The sequence below is a fragment of the Pleurodeles waltl genome, chromosome 3_1 (assembly GCF_031143425.1).
Source record: "Pleurodeles waltl isolate 20211129_DDA chromosome 3_1, aPleWal1.hap1.20221129, whole genome shotgun sequence".
Classification (NCBI taxonomy): Eukaryota; Metazoa; Chordata; class Amphibia; order Caudata; family Salamandridae; genus Pleurodeles; species Pleurodeles waltl.
In genome coordinates this window covers 1,964,627,394-1,964,654,741 of record NC_090440.1, presented here as the reverse complement: position 1 = coordinate 1,964,654,741, position 27,348 = coordinate 1,964,627,394, and the positions used below count along the sequence as shown (strand labels likewise).

The window sequence follows — 27,348 nt, the reverse complement described above, 5'->3', positions numbered from 1 at the left end:
TAAACTACCTATCCCTCTCTATCTTCCTTTCTATGTATTCTATGCAGCTCTCACCTGTATATTTTCACCATGACACATAATTGCACTACACAAATACACTCAGTACCACACAATTTCACACCGCACAATTCCACAAGTAACAATTCAAATACAAACCACAAATTTCGACTCCACACCACATACATCCTCTACACTCCAAATCAAAACACATAAATAAAAGACATTGGGGGTCATTACAACCCTGGCGGATGGCAGAGAACCGGCGGTAAGACCGCCAACAGGCTGGCGGTCTTACCTTAGTGTATTATGACCATGGCGGTTACCGCCATGGTCATCCGCCGGTTCTCCGTCCCGCCCGCCAGGGCGGAGATGACCGCCGGCCTGGAGACCTGGGTCTCCAGCCCTGCGGCCGTCAGTATACTGCCGGCGGTATTTGGACCCGGCTTACCGCCGTGGATTTCATGCGGTTTCAACCGCCATGAAATCCATGGCGGTAAGCACTATCAGTGCCAGGGAATTCCTTCCCTAGCACTGATAGGGGTCTCCCCCACCCCCCACCCCGACTCCCTCCCCTACACCCCCCACCACTCCCCAAAGGTGGCAGGGCCCCCTCCCCACCCCGACACCCAACATAACATTACTCACACACACCCGACACGCATGCAGGCACCACCAACACACACACGCACACACCCCGACATACATGCCTACATCCACACACACAGTCAGACACGCACACCCACATTCAAACATACACGCACACATCCATACAGATATACACACAGCCATACATGCACTCATTCCCATACACACAACACCCCCGCAAGCATCCACACACTCACACACCCCCTCTACATACACACACGCACACCCCCATGCACGCACACAACACACAACACCACCCAACCCCCCTCCCCTAACGGACGATCAACTTACCTGGTCCGTCGATCCTCCGGGAGGGGACGGGAGCCATGGGGGCAGCTCCGCCGACACCACACCGCCAACAGAACACCGCCAAGGCGAATCACAGGACGTGATTCGCTGGGCGGTGTTCTGTTGGCGTGGTGGTGGAGGTGGAGCAACCTCCACTTCCCCGCCGCCCGCAAGTATGGCTGTTGGCGGCTCTCCGTCGGAATAACGACGGAGAGCAGCCAACAGTCATAATACACCGAGCGGCAAACCGCCTGCACAGGCGGTCTTCCACACAGCGGTCCCTCGGCGGTATTGCAAAAAGACCGCTGAGGTCGTAATGACCCCCATTGTCATTTACAACACCAATAGCTTGCACTCTTGCCAATGCAAGACCTATTGTATTGCAAATACTTGTTATATACTGTCCTTCTAATTGACTGATTTGGATAATCAGAAAGCCTAGCTTTAATAACATGCTGCAAAACCGGAGAACACAAGAAGGATTAAGTGCCAAATGCTGTACTCTGTACTGCAGGTCACATATTAGGTAGCTGGTTATTGTGAGGAATACCCAGGGTTATGGATGGGCTAAAGTCACTGTCCGCATTAACGATCCTGGGACTAAGCAAACTATGCCTTAATGTTGTCTGTTTGTTGAGCCCCCGCCGTGACTTCAGTTTGTAAGATGCAGTATATTCAGGGCCACTAAAATTATGCAATTGTGTGGCCGCAGCATTTTTGTATAATTATAGATTTTACACATAAACAAAAATCTGCAACCAAAATACATTGTTTATAGCTCAAACGGTTTGAATATTACTAAAACCCACTGCCACATGAAGACGTGGAGTGGAAGGCCGTTCTTGTCACCTTTCTGTTGCTTGCTGTGAGTGCATGTGCTAGCGCCTGCGTCTTGCTTGGGAGACTCTGTTGTGTACATTAAAGGGCTTGGAGCCTGCCTGTCACTTACTTTTTGTTGGCTTGCGTGGCACTCTTCTCTACAGTCTTGTAATTCGTCACTGGAAGGCAAGCATCATTTGCTTTCCTCTGTGTGGAGCAGGTACCAAGCACTTAATCTGTGCCCCTTCGCTGCTCCTGATGTGAACGAGATACTATTTTCTTCTTTTTAACTTCTAATGCCCTGCCTTTTTTGCTTTAGTGGTAAAACAAAGCTATGGAGTGGCAAATGCCAATGATCTTGGTAGTTATGCTCTGCACTCGCGTGAATGGTTAAATTCTTGGCGCACGTATCCTTAGCTGCAGCGCACAGAGACCTTACGCTGCCGCACACAGTGGAAAAAAATTTGAGGGAACATTGCTTATGGGTGACCTGGTGCAGTGTAAATGGCAGTGAAATGGTGCATGAACCTTTTCACACAGGCTGAAATGGCAGTCCTGAAGAAGCCTTTGCATGGTCTCCCTATGGGTGTTAAAAGATATGCTGCAGCCCATAGGGATCCCCTGGAACCCTAATGCCCTGGGTACTTAGGTACCATATACTAGGGACTTATAAGGGCGTGCCAGCATGCCAATTGTGGGTGAAATACTGGATTACCAGTATGTAATAACCATAATTTAAGGGAGAGAGCATAACTACTGGTGTCCTGATTAGCAGGAACCCAATAGACATAGTCAAACACACTGTCAAACAGGCAAAAAGTGGGAGTAACTAAGCTCAAAAGAGGCTACTTTTTCTACAGCAATGACAGAACCTGTAAGCCCCTAGTAGATAATAGGGCAAGGTACATTCAAACTACCTGTAAGTCCCTAGTTTATGATAGGTTAAGAGTTTAGGGTCTCAGAGCTCACGATTTAAAAATACATCTTTTAGTGAAGTTGGTGTTTAGATTGTGCGTTTGAAAATGCCACTTTTAGAAAGTAGGCAATTTCTTGCTTAAACCATTCTGTGACTCTGCCTGTTTGTGGATTCCCTGTCTGGATCAGTTTGGCAGTTGGGCTGTTTGCACCTCTCTCTAGACAAGTGACACAAAGGGAGCTGGGGTGCAGCTTGCATATCATGATGAGCCATCTGTGCTGCCAGGTAGGGGAGGAGTGGTCACTCACACCTGAAAGGGCTGTGTCTGCCCTCACACAATGCAGTCTCCAACCCCCTGGTGTGTGTCTGGGGCCCAGCCTGGGCAAGGCAGGATTTCACAAACAAGAGAGACTTTCCTTTGAAGTAGGCCTACTTCAAAAGCAGAAATTGGTATAAGAAGAGCACCCAAACCCCCCTGATAATTAGATAACGTCTGGAATCAAGAGGAATCTCTGCCAAGGAGAAGAGCTGAGGAGAGGTGCTGCCCTGCCTGTGACTGTGCTTTGTGGAGCTATCCTGCAGTTGCTGCTTCCGCTTGTGAAAGGGGACAAAGACTGGACTTTGTGGTATATTCCTGCTTGAGAAGAATCTCCAAGGGCTTGGACTGAGCTTGTCCCCTGTTCTGAGGTCTCACGGACATCAAAGACTTCCACTACCAGTACCTGGACTCTCTGCTGAGACTCCTGCCCTGACAAGTGGGCCCTTGAAAGGAGAAGCTGGTGAAAAAACAAGAAAACCGACTCCGGACCGCCGCCTGCCACCGACTCCGTGGTCCACGCTGGAGTGTGACGACCCTCTCAGGCCAAACATCACTGCAGCCCTGCCGAAGTCCGCAACTCAATGGAAGTCTCTGCACCACGTTGTGACCGACTCCACCCAAAGTGTGTGGATTCAACGCTTCGCACTGACGCCACCTCACCTCCACCGCTCCGCAGCAAGGACCCCACACCTCTTTGTGATTCATCTGCTCCTTCGCGCTGCAGCACTGGAACCGACGCCGCCTTGAATCCAGCGACGCTGTAATCCCCGACTTAGCGCACTGGCTTGTTTTCACACTTTACTAAGGTACTGTACCTGTGGGTCGGTGTGACTCCGTACCCGGCGCCGTTGGCATCGGATTGTTGGGAACGACTCAGTCACAATGCCGTGTTGTCACCTTATCAAAGCGTTTTGTGTTTCTAAATTCTATTTTTGAGTTTATTCTTTAAAAACTCATAACTTGACTTGTGGATGTCGGAATTTTGTCATTGTGGTCTTTTTTTGTTTAGCTAAATATTGGATATTTTTCTAAACTTGTACTGAGTCATTGTGAGGTGTTTTACTATATTACTGTGTGTGTTGGTACAAATAGTACAAATGGTCTCTAAAGTTAAGCCTACCTGCTCGTGCCAACCTACTAAAGGGATAAGCGGGGGTTAACTGAGTGTGATTCTCCTTTACCCTGACTAGAGTGAGGGTCCTTGCTTGGACAGGAGGTACCCTGACTGCCAACCAAAGACCCCATTTCTAACAGAACTATAAGCAGGGATGTTATAAAATATGTTGTATATGTCCTGGTGATGGAAAAACTGCCCCTTTCATTTTCCCTCATTGTAGAAAGTTGGCTTGATAGATTATAAAGAAAATATTTTTCATAAGCCTACATATTGCTAGGAAAAAGATAAAATGCCATGTAAGAACTCAAATGAATGGCAAAGATAAATGCAACAATTTGCAATTGTTAAATTTATCATAACTTATACAGAAATTAAGTTATGAGACTTTCTTTACTATAAGCCAAATTCCAACCTGCTAGTGGTCTCTCCCGATTGGTCAGCCCGAACAGGATTAGCCAGGCTGCTTTGATGAGGTAATACGTGGCCCTCACAGAGCAGAGGTTATCTAATGGGGGAGGTAGGCAGATGGTGAAGGCAGGCCAGGAAGGGGGCTGGGTAAATCAAACTGAGGTTTCAAAAGGATACCTGTCAGAAAGGAATGCAGCCAGGCCTGCCCTCTCACCCCTGTACCTCACAGATTAGGAAAGGAATTTGTTGATGCCTAGAGCGGAAGTTAATGGAATGAACTACACCAGGGGTTGGTTTAGCCGAGTCTTATTCCTCTGGAGGAAAATGATCCATCTTGGAATGTTAAAGTCCAGTGCTTTATGGGACAAGATGCCACACTTTGAAGGAAGTTGTCATACTTCTGGGTGGCACCCTGCAGCTCACTGGACAAGGATGCCCACTGGTCCCCCAAGATGATCGAATAAAAGTGGTTGCTCTGCACTGGAATTCAGATCTGCTGCTTGAAACCACAAGAAGAAGAAGGACTGCCCTGCTGACTACCATGGTTTGCAAGCCAGGTGCCTGCACAATTAAGGACAGTGCCTTTTGCATACTGGATCCACAGCCCGAAGGACTTTGCCTTGCAAGTGGACTCCCTGAAGCAACAGGTTAAAAGAGCTTCCCTATACCAACTTCCACAAAAGTCCCCAGCCTGGAGTGTGTCCAGTGGATTTCTAAGGTTTTGGCCAGGTGTACAGTGGGAATTGTAGCCCCAACATCCCAAGGAGTAACTTAGAGATTCTGGAACCTTGGATTGGATTGTGGATCATGTTCCTGCATCAAGAAACACTTCTGGAAGTAAGAGTAAAAGTGTTAATTTACAGATGGCTTGGAACTCTTGGTTGTGTCCAGGTCCAGTGCGACCCTCCCTATGAGCGCTATTTGTTTCTAAGCACTAGTTTTACTTTTATTCTTTAAAAATGCATGTATCTGGTTCCCTATATTGGATTTTTATTGTTTTGTGTCATATTAAAGATACAAATATTTACTATTTTTGTAAATGGGTGTGGGATTTTTCTTGTGTGTTGTGTCTTACTTATTTACTGTATTAATGTATATAGGAAAGTACCATCTTCCTTGGCATGTTACTCCCATTTTTCACATGTATGTCAGTATGCTTTTGCCTTTCTCACTGGGATCCTGCTGGGCAGGATCCCAATGCTCATAACTTATGGCCTAATGTATGCACCTGTGTAGTGCCTAACTGTGTCACTGAGGCTCTGCTAACCAGAACCTCAGTGCTTATGCTCTCTCTGCTTTTAAAGTTGTCACTGTAGGCCAGTGACTTCATTTACCAATTTCAATTGGCATAGCCCCCTTATAAGTCCCTAGTATATGGTTCCTAGGTACCCAGGGCATTGGGGTTCCAGGAGATCCATATGGGCTGCAGAATTTCTTTTGCCACCCATAAGGAGCTCAGACAAACCCTTACACATGAATGCCATTAGAGACTGTGTGAAATAGTGCACACGCTATTTCACTGCCATTTTCACTGCACTTAAGTAACTTATAACTCAACTATATGTCTAACCTTCAATTGCTGAAGGTTAGGTGCAAAGTTACTAAGTGTGAGACCACCCTTGCTCTAGCAAAGGTGCCCCCACATAGTTCAGGGCCATTTCCCCAGACTTTGTGAGTGCGGGGACACCATTACATGAGTGCACTACATATAGGTCAATACCTATGTGTAGCTTCACAATGGTAACTCTGAATATGGCCATGTAACATGTCTAAGATCATGGAATTGTCCCCTCATTCCAAATCTGGTATTGGGAGACAATTCCATGCATCCTGGGGGCTCCACCATGGACCCCAAGTACTGCCAAACCAGCTCTCTGAGGCTTCCACTGCAGCTACAGCTGCTGCCCCCTCACAGACAGGGTTCTGCCCTCCTGGGGTCTGGGCAGCCCAGTCACAGGAAGGCAGAACAAAGCATTTCCTCTGAGAGCAGGGTGTTACACCCTCTCCCTTTGGAAATAGGTGTCACAGGCTGGGGAGGGGTAGCCTCCCCCAGCCTCTGGAAATGCTTTGAAGGGCACAGATGGTGCCCTCCTTGCATAAACCAGTCTACACCGGTTCAGGGACCCCTCCTCCCCTGCTCTGGCGTGAAACTGGACAAAGGAAAGGGGAGTGACCACTCCCCTGTCCATCACCACCCCAGGGGTGATGCCCAGAGCTCCTCTAGTGTGTCCCAGACTTCAGCCATCTTGCTTTGCAAGGTGTGGGGGCACTCTGGAGGCCTCTGAGTGGCCAGTGCCAGCAGGGGATGTCAGAGACCCCTCCTGATAGGTCCTTTGCTGATAAGGTAGCCAATCCCCCTCTCAGGGCTAATTAGGGTCTCTCCTGTGGGTTCTCTTCAGATTCTGCTTGCAAGTTTCCTTCAGGTATCCTCTGCGACAACTTCAGGCTCTTCTGACCTCGGATCAACCGCAGCCTGCTCCAAGAAACGCTGTAACTGCAACAAGGTGTCCACAAGAGACACATTTCTTCAGCAACCTCAGCTCCAAGTCAGCAACTGCAACAGTCTCCACGGTGTGCATGCTCTGAGGACTCACTGTCTTCATCCTGCACCAGAAGGACCAAAGAAATCTCCCGTGGAGTGATGGAGTCACTCCCCTGCTCCAAGCAGGCCCCTTCCAAGGCGACGACCGGTACCCTTGGACTCCTCTCACAGCGATGAGCGTGCTCCTAAGGACACAGAGGGTGGACATCATCGACAGACTGTCCTGAGGTCCTGCTGACGCAATTTGGAGGGCGTAAGACCTGCCTTCCCTGAGAGTGACGGTACCCCTGTGTACTGCGTCTTCCCTGCCTCCTGGGGCCTCTGTGCACTCTGCAAAATTCCTTCATGCACAGCCTGGCCCGGGTCCCCAGCACTACATCCTGTGATGCTCAACTCGCTGAGTTGTTCTCCAGCGGCGTGGGACCTTCTTTTGTTGTGATGCATCAACTGCGTTTCGCACCTCCTATGAACCTGGATTCTGCGGCTTCTGTGGGTGCTGGCTGGCATCCTGAGGGCTCTCTAAAGTGCTGAGAGCCCCCCTTCCTCCTCACACAGAGTTGAGGCCGTCAGGTCCCTCCTGGGTGCATCCAGCACCATTTTGACGCAAAACTCACTTTTGTCGTAGCCAAGGCTTGTTGGCGCCTTCCAACACGAAATCTCATCTGCAACGATCTTCACTGCGTGGGATATCGTTTGCATCATGCAGGAACCCGCTGGCATCTTCCAAGGGGGCATTTCTGCAATCTTCAACTAACCGGGGACTCTTCTTTTGCAGCCTCTTCTGGGTTAGCAGGGGCTCCTGTCCTTCCTGGAACTTCTTTCGACTTCTGGACTTGGTCCTCTTCCTTTGCAGGTCTTCAGGTCCAATAATCCAGCAGTTGTTCTTTGCAGACTTGGTTGGCTGCTGCAAAATCCCCAAAACGAGAAAACTGCAATACTTTACTCCTGCTTTTCTGGGCTCTGGGGTGAGGTACTTTACTTACCTTTACTGTATTCTTACTCCCTGAGAGATTCTGCACACACTACACGTGTCTAGGGGGGAATTGGTGAATCACATTCCACTTTCTTAGTGTATGGTTTCTAGACCTATTTTCTCCCATTGCATTCTATAGGATTTCCTACTGTTTGCATTGTCTAATTTTGGTGTCTAGGGTATATATTGTGTGTAATACTTACCTCCAGAAGGAATATTGCCTCTAAGATATTTGTGGTACTGTGTCACCCAAATAAATACCTTTATTTTTGGTAACACTGAGTATTGTTTTTACTTGTTTATAAGTACTGTGTAACTATAAGCGGTATTGCATGAGCTTTGCATGTCTCCTAGTTCAGCCTAAGCTGCTCTGCTATAGCTACCTCTATCAGCCTAAGCTGCTAGAACACTACTACTTCACTAAAAAGGGATAACTGGACCTGGTATAAGGTGAAAGTACCCAAGGTACCCACTACGAACCAGGCCAGCTTCCTACAGTGTATTTAAAAGCTTTACATCCCTGTCTCCTGAGTTAAGCCCAGCTACCAGGGGTTGAGCCAGATGCTACTTTGTGGGACCTTGACTGGGCACAACCCTGTTTTGGGGGTGTATTGCTAGTGGTGGGTGTGTACTTACCCCTACCAATAACCAGTCTCTAACAAATGCTAATCCCAAACATTCTTAATAAAATGTTTTAGGAAACAGTTCATACCCTTCAGTTGTAGCAGTTTGACCAGAACTGCTCATTTCTAGTGTTTACCCAGGCTTAAAACATTTGAAGTAATAATTATTCCACAATGTGAAACAACACCAAAATTTTTAGACCCTGGTTGCACCAAAATGCTACATACAAAATCAGTTGACTTCTTAGAGAAAACATGCATACCTGGTTAAGTATCTGACTGCTAAACCCCATTTCTGCCAGTTCAAACTGCAGGACATCTCCTTTAGTGCCTAGGAAACAGAAAACAAGATAAATGACTACGTGAAATCAAACAGCTGACATGTTTGGAAGTGTTTTGTGTTTGGGTTGTCTCTTAAAGCCAGAAATGTAGATTTTTCACTGGAGGGCAAAAAATAGTTTTTTTAATAAAGACAATGAGGCTGCGCATATGTAATACATCATTTTTTGCACTGCTAGCGCGTCAGAGCCTTGATAAGTAAACTTACAAGGAGACACGCCTAGGTCGATGCACCTTTGGACCATGTTCGGGGACTTCCCAGTACAAGGTATCTTTTGCCATCACAAATCAATAGATTAATAACCCAATCAATATTCACAGTAACTAATCAACAAGTTAATCAATAACATTTAATAAGAAGCAATAGTGGAACACGTCATGACCTTTCAGTCATGAATAACCACAACAAACTAGTTATGTGTTAGGATAATTATTTCCCAATTGGTTACAATCTAAGATTATCTCTGTTAATCTCATTAGCACTAAATCTCATTAGTACTTTCTTCAGATTCACAATTAGAACTCAATTAAACAATGCATAGAGAATATTATTCAGTATTTAGTCACAGCATTAATATGAAGCAACTTAGCAAAGTCCCGCTAATACATGATTCAACAAAGCAGGAACTCAGTCATTTGTCTATTTGCGTCAGATATTAGTGAACACCTTAACTAACCTCGAATTAGCATCAGCATGTTGGGCTTCATGCAAAACAATTTTGCAAACACAAATTTGGAAAACATCTAACTATGGCCTCTGTAAAAATAGCAGTTGGTACCTAGAAAGGAAAGGCAAACAAACAATCACAATTTTGCATCAGATAGTTACCAGTCCAACAGATCAGCAAACAGCTTCAGTCTTCGTCCTCAGGACGTCAGTCGATTTCGTCATCGGCAGAGATAGAACGGGGCAAAGTCTCAATATAGCATTGTTAAGGAATAGGACTCTTCCCTCATATGGAGGAGAGGTAAGTATAAGGTAAGTAGAGGATGGTTCAAAGGGTAAAGGGCAAGCAAAAGAAGTGAAAAGTCTCTGTCTCTCTGCGTCTCTGCTCTGCTCTCAAAAGGTGTGTGTTATCTCTCCTTGGGTCACTCAGTTAAATCAAATCTACCCAATTAGCTCATAATTCCTCTTTGGATAATAATTGGTGCATCTTTATCTCTGTCCAATAATCCTCCACACCAGAATTTTCCACAAACCACAGTTCTCATGTCACTGATTGGTCCATGTTATTGACGTCTTCATCGGTTAGAATGTCAGGTAAGAAAAGTTACACTTTGCGCACCAGTCAGTAGCTCTATTGTTTCTCCTACTCCAGGCAGCCTTGCACCTGTTACGAATTACACTTTTGCATTCAGCAAGAATGTCTCCTTGAGCAAGTCAGTTCTCATGAGAAAGAATTTACTACGACTACACACATCTAGCTTCTGGAAAAATGCCGCTTTGTGTCCTTCAGGAAAACAGAACATTGCACATTTAGAAAAATACAGTTTAATATGAGACCAGGTAACTAGGCCCAGACCTTCGCTAAGCTAAGGCCTAATGATTAAATAAGCAAACTCCTAATACATAACTCTAATTATGATATGCTTATACAAATTCAAAACATTAGTACATAATTAATTCAGAATTAACAAGCTTTCATTAGTCTTCGTATACGTTGGTAGCCACTCCCCGTGGGCACATTTCAAATGCGTACATTATTTTCTTTGATAACACATTTTCTATGCAGCTTCAACCCACAATATATTGCAAGCTTTTCATGTTAATATTGATTTTGAAAAAAAACACACTCCAACAATCCCTCCTCTGATGACTCTTGTCATCACATAAACCTTCTCCCAGAAATTTTACATATTAAAATTCTCTCAACTCAATTTCCTCCATTATTGGCTTCCCCTTCGATTTTGCCCTGTACAATTTTCCCTTTGTTTTTCTTCCCTCCTCTTATTATTTTTCGCCATTTTCAATTTTATTCTTTTGCTAATTTTACATGCCACCCATAATCCAAATAAACAAGCTACAACAATCAATATTCCCTGTATTATTTTAGACAATATCCCATCCCAAATGTTACTAAGCCAATTCTCCACTGAAGCAAATCCCTTTCCAACCTTTTCCCAAACACCTGGTTCTTTCAATTCCTTCAAATCCATACTGTCCTTAGTCAAGTTAGGAAGCATACTTCTAATCTCATTACTATTATCTGGTATATAGGCACAACAATGACGCTCATTAAGCATCTTACAAACTCCGCCATTTTTCGCTAAAAGAATGTCTAAAGCAAGCCTGTTTTGAAGAGTCATAACCCTCTACGCAGCAAGTTCAGTATCCATCAGGAGTATAGCCCCTGAAAAATTTGTCAGCATGTTATCCACAATAGTAGACAACTTTCAAATCTTTATAGAATTTAAGATAACTCCCAATGAAGGAATTATCGCTCCAAATATGTCTCCTACTACACCAGCACAGTTTCTCTCTTCTGTCTAGTACGATGTAATTCAGACAAATTCGGAAACCTTTTCAAATCGTCAAGTTGATATATCTTTGGGAAAACTATCCCCAAATAACATGTCCCATACCATCCCTTTGGAAGACGGTAATAAGCATTAAGTCCACATATATAATAGATCCCAGGGATTGCAGGATCCTGTCCATTTAACATGAATGTCCACTTACTCCAAAACAAAAACACATGCTTACATTCACTCGTTCCCACAAACACATTGTTATAATATGATTTCGGCCTAGATATGCAAAGCTTCCCTACGTGTTATGCATTTAAAGCTAGCTTCCCTTGTTCTCTAATTGCACCATACCCTACACTACTAGCAAAAACACGCTGCTGCAATCCTTTTTCTAATTTACACTTTAATGCCCTTCTCCTATCTTCTGTGTGATCTAGAAAACTTTTCTCTACAGGTGTAAGCAAGCATGTCACGTTATTGCAGTGTCCACAAGATGTGCTAATCGTCAATGTCGACTCAAAGAAGCCTTTAACTAACTTTATACTATAGTATCTAGCTACCTCACTCAAATCCTCTATTAAATGCACATAAGAAAACACAAGATCATAATTCGAGTAAAAGTATTGAATCTCTTCCTGGTTATAGAATCTTGTTAGTAACAAACTACAACTTATCCCATAGGTTAGTGGCAGACTATGATAGGTAACCCCCTCTTGTACTGAAACAGGAATCTGTGTACACACAAAGCAATCTTTTGCATCCATTGTGTCAACATACTCACTCAGCAAGCAATAGAAAACATTAGTGGAGAGTTCCACTTTTGCATTAGTTCCCTCATGCAAATATTTTGTATCCAGCTCAAACCTCTCCCAAGCTGTTAGTGTAGTGGTAGTCTCAGGAATTGTTGCATTGTTAGCCCCGCTCTTATCCATTAGTGTCACACCCACAATCACAACCATAATGAACATCACACACACAACACCTAAACCAACACCCAAATATTTACAACGCTTACTCCCTCTATTATCCTGACTAGTGTTAGCCATGATCTGTAAAGAATCAGAAAGTGAATGATGGTTAATACAAACAACAACAGAGGATGGTTACAAATGTTCTTCTCTTCCTCTTTTTTTTTTTTCCTCGCAGCAAAAGTCAAACAAGCGAAAGTCTTCCTTCAGCAATTATATACAGCTTGCAGTGCACTCCCAGGTTCTTTGTCAATTCAGGTTAGCAGCTTGTCAAAATCGGTTTTTCAAAAGTCAATTCAGGTTTTCAAAGTCTCATCTGGTAAATTCTCATTCTCTTTTCTTAGTTTCTCAACTTCAATTCGATCTTTACACCAATTCAGTTTCTCCAGTCAGACTCAAATGCCGAAGTACTGACCTGGAATTTCTCGATCAAAACAAAATGCCAAGAACTCTTGTTGCCATTCAGCTGTAGTTGCATACGCCCATTCAGGACCTGCGTACCTTCTGTTTGCTACTCTCTTTCTTTTCAATTTGCAATCACCTTGTAACTCTCCTTCACTTAAATCTTCTCTCCTTGTTGTGTCAACCTCTTACTCTATTGCATCTTCGACAACCACTTCTACCCTTTTCATTTGCAATTCTGGCCACTTATCTCCTTTCAATGTCTCTCTGTTTTTTTATCTCTCTTGTGGCAACCCTTCACCCTCCTCTGGCTCTACAGTGTTTTCTCCTGATGGACCTGCAATTTGCTGAGGAGGAGTTTGGACACTCTGACTCTCTTCCACCTCAACTCCTTCGCCTTCTGGGTCTGTCAAATGCTCTAGCTCATTTCCATAATCGTCTGCTTCTTGGAGAACCTCCCTTTGATTAGGCTCTCCTGTTGCCTCAGTTGAGATAGGCTCACCCTCACCCCTCTGGATCTCTCCTCCTTCGTCTCTTACTGGAGTGACCAAGCCGTCCTCAACGGGCTCTCCTTCAGTCTCAGTTCCCCTTTGATCACTCTCCGGCCCTGGGACTTCCTTCCCTGTTGTTGGTACTTTCAACAACTCAACTTCCTCATCAGTTGGACACGTCACCTTTTTCATGTGACTGGCATGGATCCAGTTCGGAATTCCCGCACACTTCACAGCAGTAGTAGTCGTCAGTATCACTTGATATGGCCCCTTTCACCATGGCTCCAAACATGTCTTCCTTACGTGTTTCTTGATGACAACCCAGTCACCAGCTTTCAGGTTGTGTCCTGGATCATTTATCGGGGGCAGGGTGGTAGCTTCCACCTGGTGAAAAATAGAGCGGACCACATCAGCCAGACCCTTGCAGTAGTCCAACACCATATTATCTGTGATATTTACAAGAGCATTTGCAGGCACTGCGGGCAGTCTCATAGCTCAGCCCATGAGAATCACATGAGGAGACAGTTCTGTTTTCTTGTTAGGTATATTTCTCATTGACATTAGCACCAAAGGTAATGCATCGGCCCATTTCAAATTCGTGGCTGCACACATTTGCACCATTCTAGACTTCAGGGTACCATTCATCTGCTCCACTAGTCCTGATGCTTCAGGGCGATAACTACAATGCAACTTCTGTTCAATGTTCAATGCTGCACACAATAGCTTAACCACCTCATTGTTGAAGTGACTTCCCCTGTCTGATTCTAAAGAGATTGGAAACCCGAAACATAGTATCAATTTCCTAAGCAGCAGCTTCGCTATTGTGAGGCTGTCATTCCTGCGTGTAGGGTACGCTTCAATCCAATGACTAAAGATACACACAATCACCAACACATACCTCAAACCTCCACACACAGGCATCTCAATAAAGTCCAATTGCATTCTTCTAAATAGACCTCCAGCTCTCCCACTGTGGCTCAAATTCACCACTGTCCCCTTCCCCGCATTCATCTGTTGGCAGATGATACACCTATGGCAAATCACTTCAGCAGCTTGTCTGACCTTCGGGTTAAACCAGTCAATTTTGAACAACCTAATCATGGCATCACTCCCAATATGTGCCTGACCATGGTAAATGTAACATAAGTGTGAGGCACTCAATACGTGTATGTATATGGTAAAATAACTTCTCCGGACGCCGACGTACTCGCTACTGGGATCTGGCAAGAACACATGCCGGGAACTTCATGGTTTTGGCTCACGGTTTAATGACTAGGATACTGGAAGAAACTAGAAGAAACGTGTGGAAACAATGTTTTTGTAACTGGATTCAGACTTGGTCCGTTTTGTTTTGGACCAACGGACTTCATGCGAACGTACGACGGGTGCTCAGATATTGTTCACTCGCATTGCGTATAAGCCCTGAAGAAGTCGTTTCGGTCATTTTCCCATGAGGAAACACGTGTTGGCTTGGAGTTTTGGGTATTTGGGCAGTTGGGACTCAAGTTCTTCAAGAACATTCTCAATAAATCACGAGGACTAGATCATATATTAAGAACTGTTCTGACTTTGATTGTTAATTCATTTTCTGGAGAAGTTATTTTACCATATACATACACGTTTTGAGTGCCTCACACTTATGTTACATTAGCTTTGGTTTATCATGTAAACCCTTAAGGGTTGGGTGTAGTCCCTTGTGAAGGCACCTTTCAGGTTTATTGGTTGCCGGATTTTCCCTGAGTGCCCTCTTTCCTCTCACTAACACACCCCTTTAGCAATTGCCTGACCATGGTAAAACCTTGCAAATTGTGAAAAAAGAATGTTCAGCAGGACCATTTTCCCTTCATCTGAGACCCACAAGTCATCTGGTCTTGGTACGCATTGCATCCTAACCCAAGAACGCTTCTCATCTTTGCTAGCACAACCCTGCAACAATCTCAACTCTTCCAACGTGTTAATCACCCTTAAGGCATAACCTGTGCATGTCTCATTTTCTGTTTCAGGTAACAATTCCCACTGGTCTTTAAACGATATACAGTTCAATGCACAAAACCTTGTGACTTGATCCGCATATCCATTCCCCATTGAAACAAAGTCTTGTGACTTCAGGTGAGCACTGCATTTCACCACGGCTATTTTAATGAGGTAACTGAATCGCGTGCAACAACTCCTTAATTCTCTCACCATTTTTCACTGGCGAACAAGAGGAGGTCAAGAAGCCCCTCTGTGACCACAGCTGGCCAAAGTCATGGACAATTCCGAATCCGTAGCGGCTCTCAGTATAGATAGTCACTCTCAACTGGGAAGTGGCATAGCAAGCTCTAGTAAGAGCAACCAACTCAGTTACTTGAGCAGAATATACTCCTTGAAGCCAAGACGCTTCCAGGATACCAGAGATCGTGCATACAGCGTATCCAGCTCTCAACACTCCTACTGAGTCTCTCAAACATGAGCCATCAACAAAGATAATTTGGTCATTTTCTTCCAATTGGTATCTTTAATATCAGGCCTCAGTTTGGTGCACATTTCTGTTACCTCAGGACAATCATGTTCTACATCTTCCACATTTTCAACCTCTGTGTTTTCATTTGGAAGCAAAGTTGCCTGGTTCAACACTGTACATCTCTTCAACGTTACATTTGGTGACCCCAATATAATCGTTGCATATTTTGTCAAACTTGCATTTGTCATGAGCTGCGTTTTAGCACAGGTCAACAGGATTTCAACTGAGTGAGGGACCATGACCGTTATAGGATGTCCCATCACTATACCTTCACACTGTGTGAGGCTTTGACCAACTGCTGCTACTGCACGCAGACAACCTGGTAAGGCAGCTGCAACTGGGTCCAAAGTAGCTGAAAAATATGCTACTGGTCGGTTTGCACCTCCATGGAGTTGTGTCAGGACAGACAAAGAACAAGCATCACGTTCATGACAAAACAGAACAAAAGGCTTTGAGTAGTCAGGCTTACCTAAAGCTGGAGCCCTGCACATGCTCTCTCTTAACTCAGTAAACGCCTTAATTTCCTTATCTTTCAACACTATAACATCTGGCCCTTCCTTGACTGTCAGACTCACCAATTGCTTGGAGATGACTGAGAAATTCAGGATCCACTGACGACAGTAACCCACCATTCCTAAAAACATCTTAACATCTCTCCGTGTTGTTGGGGGATTCATCTGTAACAGTGCAGTCACTCTTTCCCTGGATAATTTCCTCAACCTTTTCTCAATTTGATGACCCAAGTACTTCACCTCTTTCTGGCAATATTGCAATTTCTTGGGGGACACCTTGTGTCCGTTCTTTCCCAGATGATTCAGTAAGACAATCGAATCATACCTGCACTCATCCCTTGTTTTGGATGCGATCAACAAATCATCCATGTACTGCACTAGAGTCGATTGAAAGGGCAACTTCAATGACTCCAAATCCTTCTTTAATATCTGATTGAATATGGAAGGTGATTCTGAAAACCCTTGAGCGATTCAACACCAACTGTAAACCATGTCCAGGAATTTAAAACTGAAGAGAAACTGGCTGTCCTCAAGAAGAGGCACAGAAAAGAACGCTTGGGACAAATGAATTACTGTGAACCATGCTGCATCACATGGAATCTGAAAAATAATCGCAGCTGGATTTGGCACCACTGGGCAGCATTTCACCATTATGACATTGATCTTTCTCAAATCTTGAACAATCTGAACCTTCCCACAGGGCTTTCTCAGTCCTATTATTGGTGAATTACATGGACTGCTCATCACTTCTCTCAAGACTCCTTGTCTCACAAAGTCTGCAATTAATTGCGCAACCTTTATAAGGACATCCTGCGCCCTATGATACTGCGGTACCTGGGGGAACACAGCATTTGGCTTCACACCGACTTTAACTGGTTCTACTCCTTTTATCAGTCCTACTTCTTTCCCTGTCAAATCCCACACTTTCTCTTGGACTGTTCCCTGCAAGTCCGCCGGGAGATCAGCCACTGTGAACATCGGCAAGAAGTTAATCAGAGGATAGTCCTCGTCTGTAGTCTCAGTTTCAGGCTCTGATCCCTGCTCCTCTTCTCCTTCATCGTCACTGTTTGTCTGAACCTCAATCCCCTCATTTGAACAGGTGATTGAACACCTTGTCTTGCACAGTGAGTCTCTTCCCAGTAGGGACACAGGACTTGAATCACAAACCACAAATCTATGCAATCCTTGGAAAGTGCCAAGCTCAACCTGCACCGGATCTGTGATCGGGTTAGCCAGGAGTTGGTTTGCTACTCCCACTACCTTAACTGTCCGTCCCGAAAGAGGCAGTTTTGGAACCTCTGCACTTCTGACTATACAGCGTGTAGCTCCTGTGTCAACCAAGAATGAAACCTTGTGACCCATTACCTTCCCTTGAACATAGGGCCCTTTCTGATCTACCTCTAAGGATGCTGCAAGTCTACACTCCTCAGTATCTGAACTCTCATCCGACCATTCGTCGTTTATTCCATTCTCGCCGCGCAATGGGAACTGATGCACTGTGTTCTTTTGACTCATTCTTTGACCAGTGACCTGTTGAGGAAGCATCATCTGTTGCTGTTCCATTGGTGCTAAAGGTACTTGCATTTGCTGTCTAGGTACCATGGGAACCTGCTGTTGCATTTGTTGTAACTGCATCGGCTGTATACGTGGCATCTGCACCTGCTGCATGGGTTGAAAACCCTGCATTTGATTCACATTATTCTGAAAATTCATATTCGGACCTCTCAATCTCGGTCCTCTCATGTTTTGGAATGAACTGACATCATTGCTTTGTTGAACAACACCCTCCTGCACCATCATCGGACACTCCCGCTTCCAATGTCCAACGACCCCGCAAGCTTAACAAGGTAACATCTTCTTCATCCCCTGCACATCATTTTGAACCACTACAGTTTTCAAATCTGGCCTTCGATTCACAAAACCTCTGTGACCTCTGCCTCTCACTTGCGCTTGAAACATCCCGTTTCCTTGCGGCTGTTGCACCATCTGCTGTAGACAACCTCCCTGCATCCCTGATTGTGCTGCCTTAATTTGCATCACCATCGCTTTCTCTTTCAACTTTCTCTGCTTTAGTTCAATCTCGTCACTACAGTACTTCGCATACTGCAATACCTCGTCAATCGGCTTTGCTTGCCAGCAAATCAAGTGACTCTTTATCATCTGGCTAATCTCAGGTCTCAACCCTTCAACAAATCTAAACACAAGGTGATTCATGTCCTTCGCCTCAACAACCTCTGTACCACTGTAGTGCTTGAACCCCTTCAACAACCTCTCATAGTAGGCATGTATCGACTCCTTGGCTTCCTGAGCCGTCCGATCAATCTTTTGCCAATCAATGTTCTTCGGTGAAACTCTCGATTTCAGGAACTCAATCACCTTATAGTAATACTTCATCACCTCAGGAGACGGTGCTGCTGTGATCCTGTCCCTTGCCGGTTCCGCTGTCGGCCAATCCACACTTCTCTTGCACTCAAGCCACAAATCAGCTGTAAGTATGATCTCAAAGAGAGTATTCAGGTCTTCCCAAAGGCACTTCGCAAGCTTCACAAACCTGTCCGTCTGCTGATACCACTCTATTGGCTTCTCCCTCAGCCTGGGAAAATCATTCGTAAAAGACAGATTATCACCTCTAGTCCACGGCACATGGAAAAGAACCCCTCCAGCAGTTTTGGCAACATCTTTACTGCACCGGTATCCGGTAATGCCTTTGCTGACTGCTCTATGCAATCACTTTTCCTCTTATCTCTTTTCTTCGCCCATCTGCCTTCCCACTTTTCTAAGGCTCCCCAAACTTGTGCACTCTGCAATATCTCTTTGAGGTGTGCCTTCATCCCATATTTATCTGCCAGGTTTGCCAACCTCTAGTGCACCCAGCTCACTTCTTTCGTTATCTTTGGACACAAGTATCTCAGTTCTGCTTCCGTGTATGACTCTAACCTGTTCACTCCCATGCTCCCTTCAACAAGTTCATTGGCCTCCATGCCCAACCTCACAAAATTCAGGTACTCTTCTCCTTCCCTTCTCCCTGCTGCTGCAGGAGTAGTCTGTGGAGTGTTAAGCTTGTCTAACCAGTCGTTCAACTGTTGTGCTGTTAACCCTTGTAAGGAGATATTCCCAGCCTGAGCTAAAGGTGTCTGCAGTATATTCACACTTGAGATCTGCGGAGTTAACAGGCTCGAACCTGTCTGTCTCATGGCCTCTGTAGGAGCCCCAATCGGACTGAAGTCTAACAAAGACCTAGATCCTTCAAATATCGGTTCCACTGGAGTTGTTCCTTGAGAGCTCCCTACGAACCCTCCTCTTGTCATCTCTTGAGCCATTACCCCTTGATCGCATACACTAGGCTTCACCTGCGCATACAAAGGTACTCGTGGACCAACTGTAATGGGCAAAGATATGGCAGTGGGCGGCTGCCTGTTTCCCAAAACCTGTGGAGTATTAACTCCCATATTCTGGTTCACTACTGGTGCCATGGTCGACTGCTGTCCTGTGACCGAAGTGTAATTCGGAATCATTTATTGCTGTACCTGGGGCAGTAAAGGTGGAGTGGGATCAGTCTGAATCAACTTTAGTCTTCCATATATTGGCTCTGTCGGCATCATCAGATTTGTTGTAGTCTCTAAGATTGGGACATCAGGATAAAGTCGCTGAACCTGCGGTTGTTGCAGCTGAGATTGTATACCCTGGGCAGTGGACGACTAAAACTACTCTGTACCGGGACTGGTGTCGAGACAGGACTAACCTGTATCGGATTCGATGTCACCTTCTTTTGAGTCGAACCTGCAGGACATGTGCTAGTACTTGGTTTATTGTCATCTATTGCATATGGCGGTGGTCGGTCATTCAGTAACTGATTAAGGAACTCATCATCGTCTGACTCATCTACCTCTGACCATGGCTTCCTAGCCTCTTTGTCTTTGGAAGAACTTTTGTCAGTCTTACAAGTGGCTTTCCCCCCTTTCTCTTCACCTTCTTGAGCTATTGCTGGAAACAGCCTGACCCCATCTATCGTTTCCCTTCTCCAAACTCTGTGCACTATCCCACCTAGCTTCCGCTAGTGTCTTTTCTGCTTTCCTCATTCTCCTTTCAAATTTCTGTTGCTGTTGTCGTATGGCCATCAGCTCCCAAATTGCTAACGCCTCAAACTGTGCTGGACTCGGAGGTGGCTTTAGCTCATTTAGCACCCTCCACAAATTTTCCAAAATCCTCAAATTGAACGTTCCGTGCTCTGGAAACGCCAAACACCCTTCTTTCTCTGTTGCTTTGCACCATTGCTTTAACCAAAGACATGGCGTGACACCCTTTTCCCCCATCACAGCATAAGCTGGTGTATCTTCTGGCAGTGTAACCTTCCCTACACTCGCGGTGATATATACGTCTCCCCTCAAGGCGATATTTAAAGCCTTGAATACTTTCATTTTTACATCCTTTTATTTTATTTGCAATCAAATCAGGAAGTGAGTTTAATTCCCAGAACTCTCTTCGCCTACCTTCTCAACCAATTGCCTCTCACGGACGGCTGCCAATCCGTGCACGACCCTTCTCACTAACTGACCTATCACAGCGCGGCTCCAATGATGTCACTCACACACACTGCGGCTGACAAAGTCTTGTGGCTTGTCCTCCCACTCTCGAATTCACACAAACTAATGCAATATAACGGGAGCACCAACCAATAATAAACTCAAATTTGCCAGTTCACTACAGGAAAGGGTAACACAATTGCTTCAGAACTTTACAGAGATTGCGCTTGGCCTCGTCCGCTACTCTCTCCTTCTCAGATCCCGCACTCGCAAGCAAAATTTGACCCGCAAATTTTACTCTCGACTTGTCAATGGGTCGTTCTAGTGCACTTTAGAACTTACCAAATCTCCATCAAAGTTTTCATTCACTCACTTTGACTCATACTTGACTTGAGGAGTTCACCATCCACCTATAAAACCGCACAAATTACAACATAAACCAAGTGTCTCATACACTTATCAATACACTCCGGAGTCTTAGACCACGCAGGGTCCGTACATCATCAACAACCACGTGGACAATTTTTTAGCACAAAGCGTCACACTCACATGAAGTTTGCCGACTTCCCTACTCTCACACTGCGGAGTACGCACACCCCTACTAAAACATCATCATTTGGCCTAAAATCCTCACAAACTTCACAATTCACCTGCGGTATGCATACGCTGTGCAAGCGCAAACCCTACTTTCATTCACACTATCACTAGAACGCCGAGAACACACTCAAACTCCTTTCAGCAAACTCCGAGATTCCGGGAAAGTCATTTGGGGCTTAGGGGGACATCATCTCTCCCATTTGCATTATTGTAAAAAAATAATTTTCCCAAACCCAATTTTTTCCGATACACCTTGCTTACTTCCAAACCACGCCCATCAATGTCTAGCAGACCTCTTGAACCAATAACTCTATCAAATCGTATCAAACCGTAGTCCCTTGTACTGGGGCCCCAAGGGCCAAACCATCCACACTGCTACCAAAACTGCTAGTGTGTCACAGCCTTGATAAGTAAATTTACAAGGAGACACGCCTAGGTTGATGAACCTTTGGACCACGTTCGGGGACTTCCCAGTACGAGGTATCTCTTGCCATCACAAATCAATAGATTAATAACCCAATCAATATTCACAGTAACTAATCAACAAGTTAATCAATAACATTTAATAAGAAGCAATAGTGGAACACGCCATGACCTTTCAGTCATGAATAACAACAACAAACTAGTTAAGTGTTAGGATATTTATTTCCCTATTGGTTACAATCTAAGATTATCTCTGTTAATCTCATTAGCACTCAATCTCATTAGTACTTTCTTCAGATTCTTAATTAGAACTCAATTAAACAATGCATAGAGAATATTATTCAGCATTTAGTCACAGCATTAATATGAAGCAACTTAGCAAAGTCCCGTTAATACATGATTCAACAAAGCATTTGTCTATTTGCGTTAGATATTAGTGAACACTTTAACTAACCTCAAATTAGCATCAGCATGTTGGGCTTCATGCAAAACAATTTAGCAAACACAAATATGGAAAACATCTAACTATAGCATCTGTAAAAATAGCAGTTGGTACCTAGAAAGGAAAGGCAAACAGACAATTACAATTTTGCATCAGATAGTTACCAGTCCAACAGATCAGCAAACATCTTCAGTCTTCGTCCTCAGGACATCAGTCCATTTCGCCATCGGCAGAGATAGAACGGGGCAAAGTCTCAATATGGCATAGTTAAGGAATAGGACTCTTCCCTCATATGGAGGAGAGGTAAGTATAAGGTAAGTAGATGATGGTTCAAAGGGTAAAGGGCAAGCAAAAGAAGTGAAAAGTCTCTGTCTCTCTACGTCTCTGCTCTGCTCTCAAAAGGTGTGTGTTATCTCTCCTTGGGTCACTCCGTTAAATCAAATCTACCCAATTAGTTCATAATTCCTCATTGGATAATAATTGGTGCATCTTTATCTCTGTCCAATAATCCTCCACACACTTTGCCAGAATTTCCCACAAACTACAGTTCTCATGTCACTGATTGGTCCATGTTATTGACGTCTTCATCGGTTAGAATGTCAGGTAAGAAAAGTTACACTTTGCGCACCAGTCAGTAGCTCTATTGTTTCTCCTACTCCAGGCAGCCTTGCACCTGTTACGAATTACACTGTTGCATTCAGCAAGAATGTCTCCTTGAGCAAGTCAGTTCTCATGAAAAATAATTTACTATGACTACACACATCTAGCTTCTGGAAAAATACAGCTTGGTGTCCTTCAGGAAAACAGCACATTGCACGTTTAGAAAAATACAGTTTAATATGAGACCAGGCAACTAGGACCAGACCCTCGCTAAGCTAAGGCCTAATGATTAAATCAGCAAACTCCTAATACATAACTCTAATTATGATATGCTCATACAAATTCAAAAGATTAGTACATAATTAATTCAGAATTAACAAGATTTCATTAGTCTTCTTATAGGTTGGTAGCCACTCCCCGTGGGCACATTTCAAACGCGTACATTATTTTCTATGTTAACACATTTTCTATGCAGCTTCATCAGACAATATACTGCAAGCTTTTCATTTTAATATTGCTTTTGAAAAACACACTCCAACAGCACCATGATACCTCCTTTATTGAATCACACAAACTAGCTCCTTCAAATGCCATAGAACTCATCACCATTGCAAAGTTCAGTAAAAACACTGAGCACCCTTCCATCTTCCTTCATATGCTAGCTACAACCACAATACTGAACGGCAAAAGGTTTGAGTTCCCAAGAAAACTTTTCTTTACCGTCCGAACGCAATATCCTAAGTTTTGGACTCAACCGTAACCTCTCTGAATGTCAAGGGAATTCAAGCTTAGCTGCAAGAAAGACAACCAGGTAAATGTTTATAGGACACTGTAACTCTGTGGGTATGGCCAGGATAATACTAGCCTCTGCGTCTTTGATAAAATCTATATTTTCTGGCATCCATCTCAAAGGGTAACCATCACTTGATTTGCCAAAGAAGTTGTAGAACATTCCGACCTCATTCTTTTTTTTTTTTTTTTTTAACATATTTTTATTGATTTTTCAATTGTGACATACATTTCAATGCGCTCAGTTAACAGCAATACAAGGATATTGTCAGTTACAGTAATTTGCTGGCCGCTTGTTATTAAACTTAACAAACAACTAATAACTTCCGTGCACCGCTAGATCTGCGCATTTATATCTAGACTTTCAGGCAATGCCGGCACGCGCATTTAAAGCTTTCTTTCGTGTGAGGTTTTAATTGCCGGCTAGGGTTCTAGATGAGGGCGCCCCCTATGGAAGGAGGGGGGGGGAGAGCGGAGCAGGGGGGGGCTGGCTTGGCTTGGCTTCTGTAGAGCCTGTATCCACTAATTGGGCATGATGGTCTGTGCGTGCTATTTGTCTTGTATGCGCTTAAGGGTGTGGTGTATTGATATCAGTGCTGAGGTGCTGTTGGTAGGCGTGTGCGCTTCTCCTGATTTACTGCCGCTTTACAGCCAGGGCGAAGCCCATGATTAACTGTATAGTCGCGGCTATCTGCGGTTCAAGGGGGTTTTTCGTCGTTCTTTGCTTCTAATTTGGAGACCAGTGTACCCCAGGTTTCACAGCCCGAGTGTCGCAGTCCACCCCGCGCCAGTTTCGTTAGTACTTGATATTCAGCTCGTGCCCAGCGAAGCGTGAGAGTGAGCCAGGCACCATGGTCGGGGGCCTTGGGGGCCTTCCAGTTCATGGCTATTAGTCTTTTGTACATTGCATAAGCCAGGTCTACGAATCTATGCATGTGTTTGCTTCTTTTGGTTCTTGTCCTAAGGCCAAGGAGACAGGATTTGGGATTCGCGTCTAAGCCCAGGCCAGTCATTTCCGACAGTACAGTGGTCAGCACGGCCCACTCCCCCTGCACCCGCGGGCACTCCCAGACCATATGATAAAACTGTGCTGCTGGGGTTTTGCATCTGGGGCAAGTTGGGTCCGATCCAGGGAACATGCGTTTTATCCTGGCTGGCGCTAAATATGTCTGATGTAAGTAATTAAACTGTGTGTATCGGAATCTGGGGTTCCTTGAGACCTCGCGTGTGTGACTCAGGGCTTTCGGCCATTCTGTCTCTGAAATCGGGGCAGGCAGTGCGGCATTCCATCTCTCCCGAGCTTTTTGCAGGCTAGCCTCCGGGGGCTTATTCAGAAGTTTATACGTGTTTGATACTACTTTTTCACGAGCGTCGTAGCTCAGCATATGGTGCAGGTTAGCCGAGATGCTTGGCTCAGCGTTCCCAGACTCCCATGTGCTTCTAATGGCGTGGCATATAGCGTGGTATGTCAGAAATTGCCCGAGCTGATCTCTGTGAGGGCCTGTATGGCTTCGAAGGACATTAGTCTTCCTTCCTCGAAGCATTCTCCCACCGTGCTTATGCCCGCATCTATCCAGGTTACGGACGAGTGAGATCCAGTTGTCACCCATCCGGGGATTCGTTCTAGTGGTAGGAGAGGTGAGTAGGGAAGTTTTTTGGCTTCTTTTTGAATGTACTTCTTCCAGTATGCATGAGCTGCTGTCATCAGTGGATTTACCCGTGTGGTTTTGGTTTGCCTGTTCATGAGCCACTCAAGCAGAGGGACTCCCCGGAGTCGGGTTGTCAGCCAGGTGGCCTCCGCTGCACCAGGATTATGGATCCAATTTAATATCCACTGCAGCTGTGCTGCTGCAGAATAGAGCTCAAAGTTAGGGGCTCCCAGCCCACCTGCCGCCACCGGGTGGTGTAGTGTGTTGAGTGCGACGCGCCTTCTACCATCACCCCACACAAGCTGCACCAGTGCAGAATTAAACTGTTGAAAAAGCTTTTAGGGATTGTGATTGGCAGGGCAGCGAAGTAATACAGCAACCTGGGCAGGACTAGCATGTTGGCTATGGCTACCTTTCCTAATGGTGAAACCGGTAGTTTATTCCAGAAACGCAATGAGCTCTTCATAGATGTCACCGCTCTCCCCAGGTTGCCATCCCTGAGGTCTTCCGCACTGTGGTAGACATTGACCCCTAAATATTTAAATGTGTCGAAGCACCATTTTAATTGGCCTGATGGGGTATTCTCACGTCGCGCTGGGGACCAGCCGACCAACAGGAATATGCAGGATTTCCCCCAATTCACTATCAATCCCGAGATCTCTCCAAACTCGCACAGCAATGACATCACTGGTGGGAGCACCTCCTCTGCGCTGCGTATATATATCCAGGCATGGTCTGCGTACAATGATATGACGTGGGAGGTGCCGTTCCTTACCACCCCCCAGTCTTCCGTTTTTGCTCGGACACGCGCGGCCAGTGGTTCCATCGCCAGGGCGAACAACAGGGGGGATAGGGGGTACCCCTGCCTTGTTCCCCTGCTAATCCGGAAGCTCTCTGATATGACACCCCCTGTCTTCACCCTGGCCTGTGGGTTCGTGTACAGAATGCGTACCCATCTTATAAATTTTGGGCCTATGTCCATTCGCTGCATGGTGGTAAACAGGAAGTCCCATTCCAGTGTGTCGAATGCTTTTTCGATGTCTAGCGAAATCACTGCTTCCTCAAATGCACTCGGGGGGGTGTCGCCCATTACGCTCAGTAACCTGCGAATATTGAGGAAGGTGTTACGTTTTGGAATGAATCCATTCTGGTCTTCGTGTATCAAAGTGTGCATGTGTGTAGCTAGCCTGTTGGCTAGTATTTTGCCAAGTAGTTTCCAATCTAGATTTAGCAGAGACAGAGGTCTGTAGAACCTAACGTCGGTGGGGTCTCGTCCCTGTTTCGGGAGGACCACTATCATTGCCTCTCTCATTGTGGGGGGGAGATTTCCGTTAACCTCCGCTTCTTCAATAACTTTTAGGAGACGTGCAGTAAGGTGTGACGCAAAGGTAGAGTAATATTCTGATGGCAGGCCATCTGTCCCTGGAGCTTTGTTTCTAGGTAGTTGTTCTAGAGCCTTGTTAAGTTCGCCTAGTGTAATAGGGGCCTCTAGTGACTCCTTGTCAGCGTGTGTGAGTTGGGGCAGGGAGGAGTCCGCCAAAAAAGACTCGAGTTGTTGGGGGGTGCATGATGTGCGTGAAGTGTATAGTTGTGTGTAATATTCCCTGAACGCATCATTTATTTCTTCCTGTGTGGTTGCTAGTGCGCCTGCGCCTAACCCTATTGCCCCAATTGGAGGGCATTGCCGTTCCTCCCGCAGGAGCCATGCGAGCAGCCTGCCCGATCTGTCGCATTCCGCTTGTAATCTGGTCAAGTGATATTTGTAGTCATGAAGGCGTAATGTGGCGGCTGCGTATTCTGCGCGCGCATCTTTTAATGACGTGTATGGTGTTTCGCTGCGGGCCACTGCATTCTCTAGTGCTCTTAATTTCTTCTCCAGCTTGCTAACTTCTGCATGGAGCGTGCGTCTTACCCCCCATGTAGTGGAAATACAATGCCCACGAGTCACTACTTTGTGTGCGTCACACTCCGTTGCTCTTAAGTTTGTGGTG

The 27,348-nt window shown here is 45.2% G+C and overlaps 1 protein-coding gene across 2 annotated transcripts in view; it reads right to left on the bottom strand.

Moving 5' to 3' along the window:
• The window catches only part of ITGAE (integrin subunit alpha E), an 874,109-nt gene that overhangs the window by 435,049 nt on the left and 411,712 nt on the right, over positions 1 to 27,348 (bottom strand). For both annotated transcript variants that reach the window (XM_069226334.1, XM_069226335.1), the window contains exon 12: positions 8,914 to 8,981. In XM_069226334.1, coding sequence (XP_069082435.1) covers positions 8,914 to 8,981 — 68 coding nt within the window. The remainder of the gene's footprint in view (positions 1 to 8,913; positions 8,982 to 27,348) is intronic.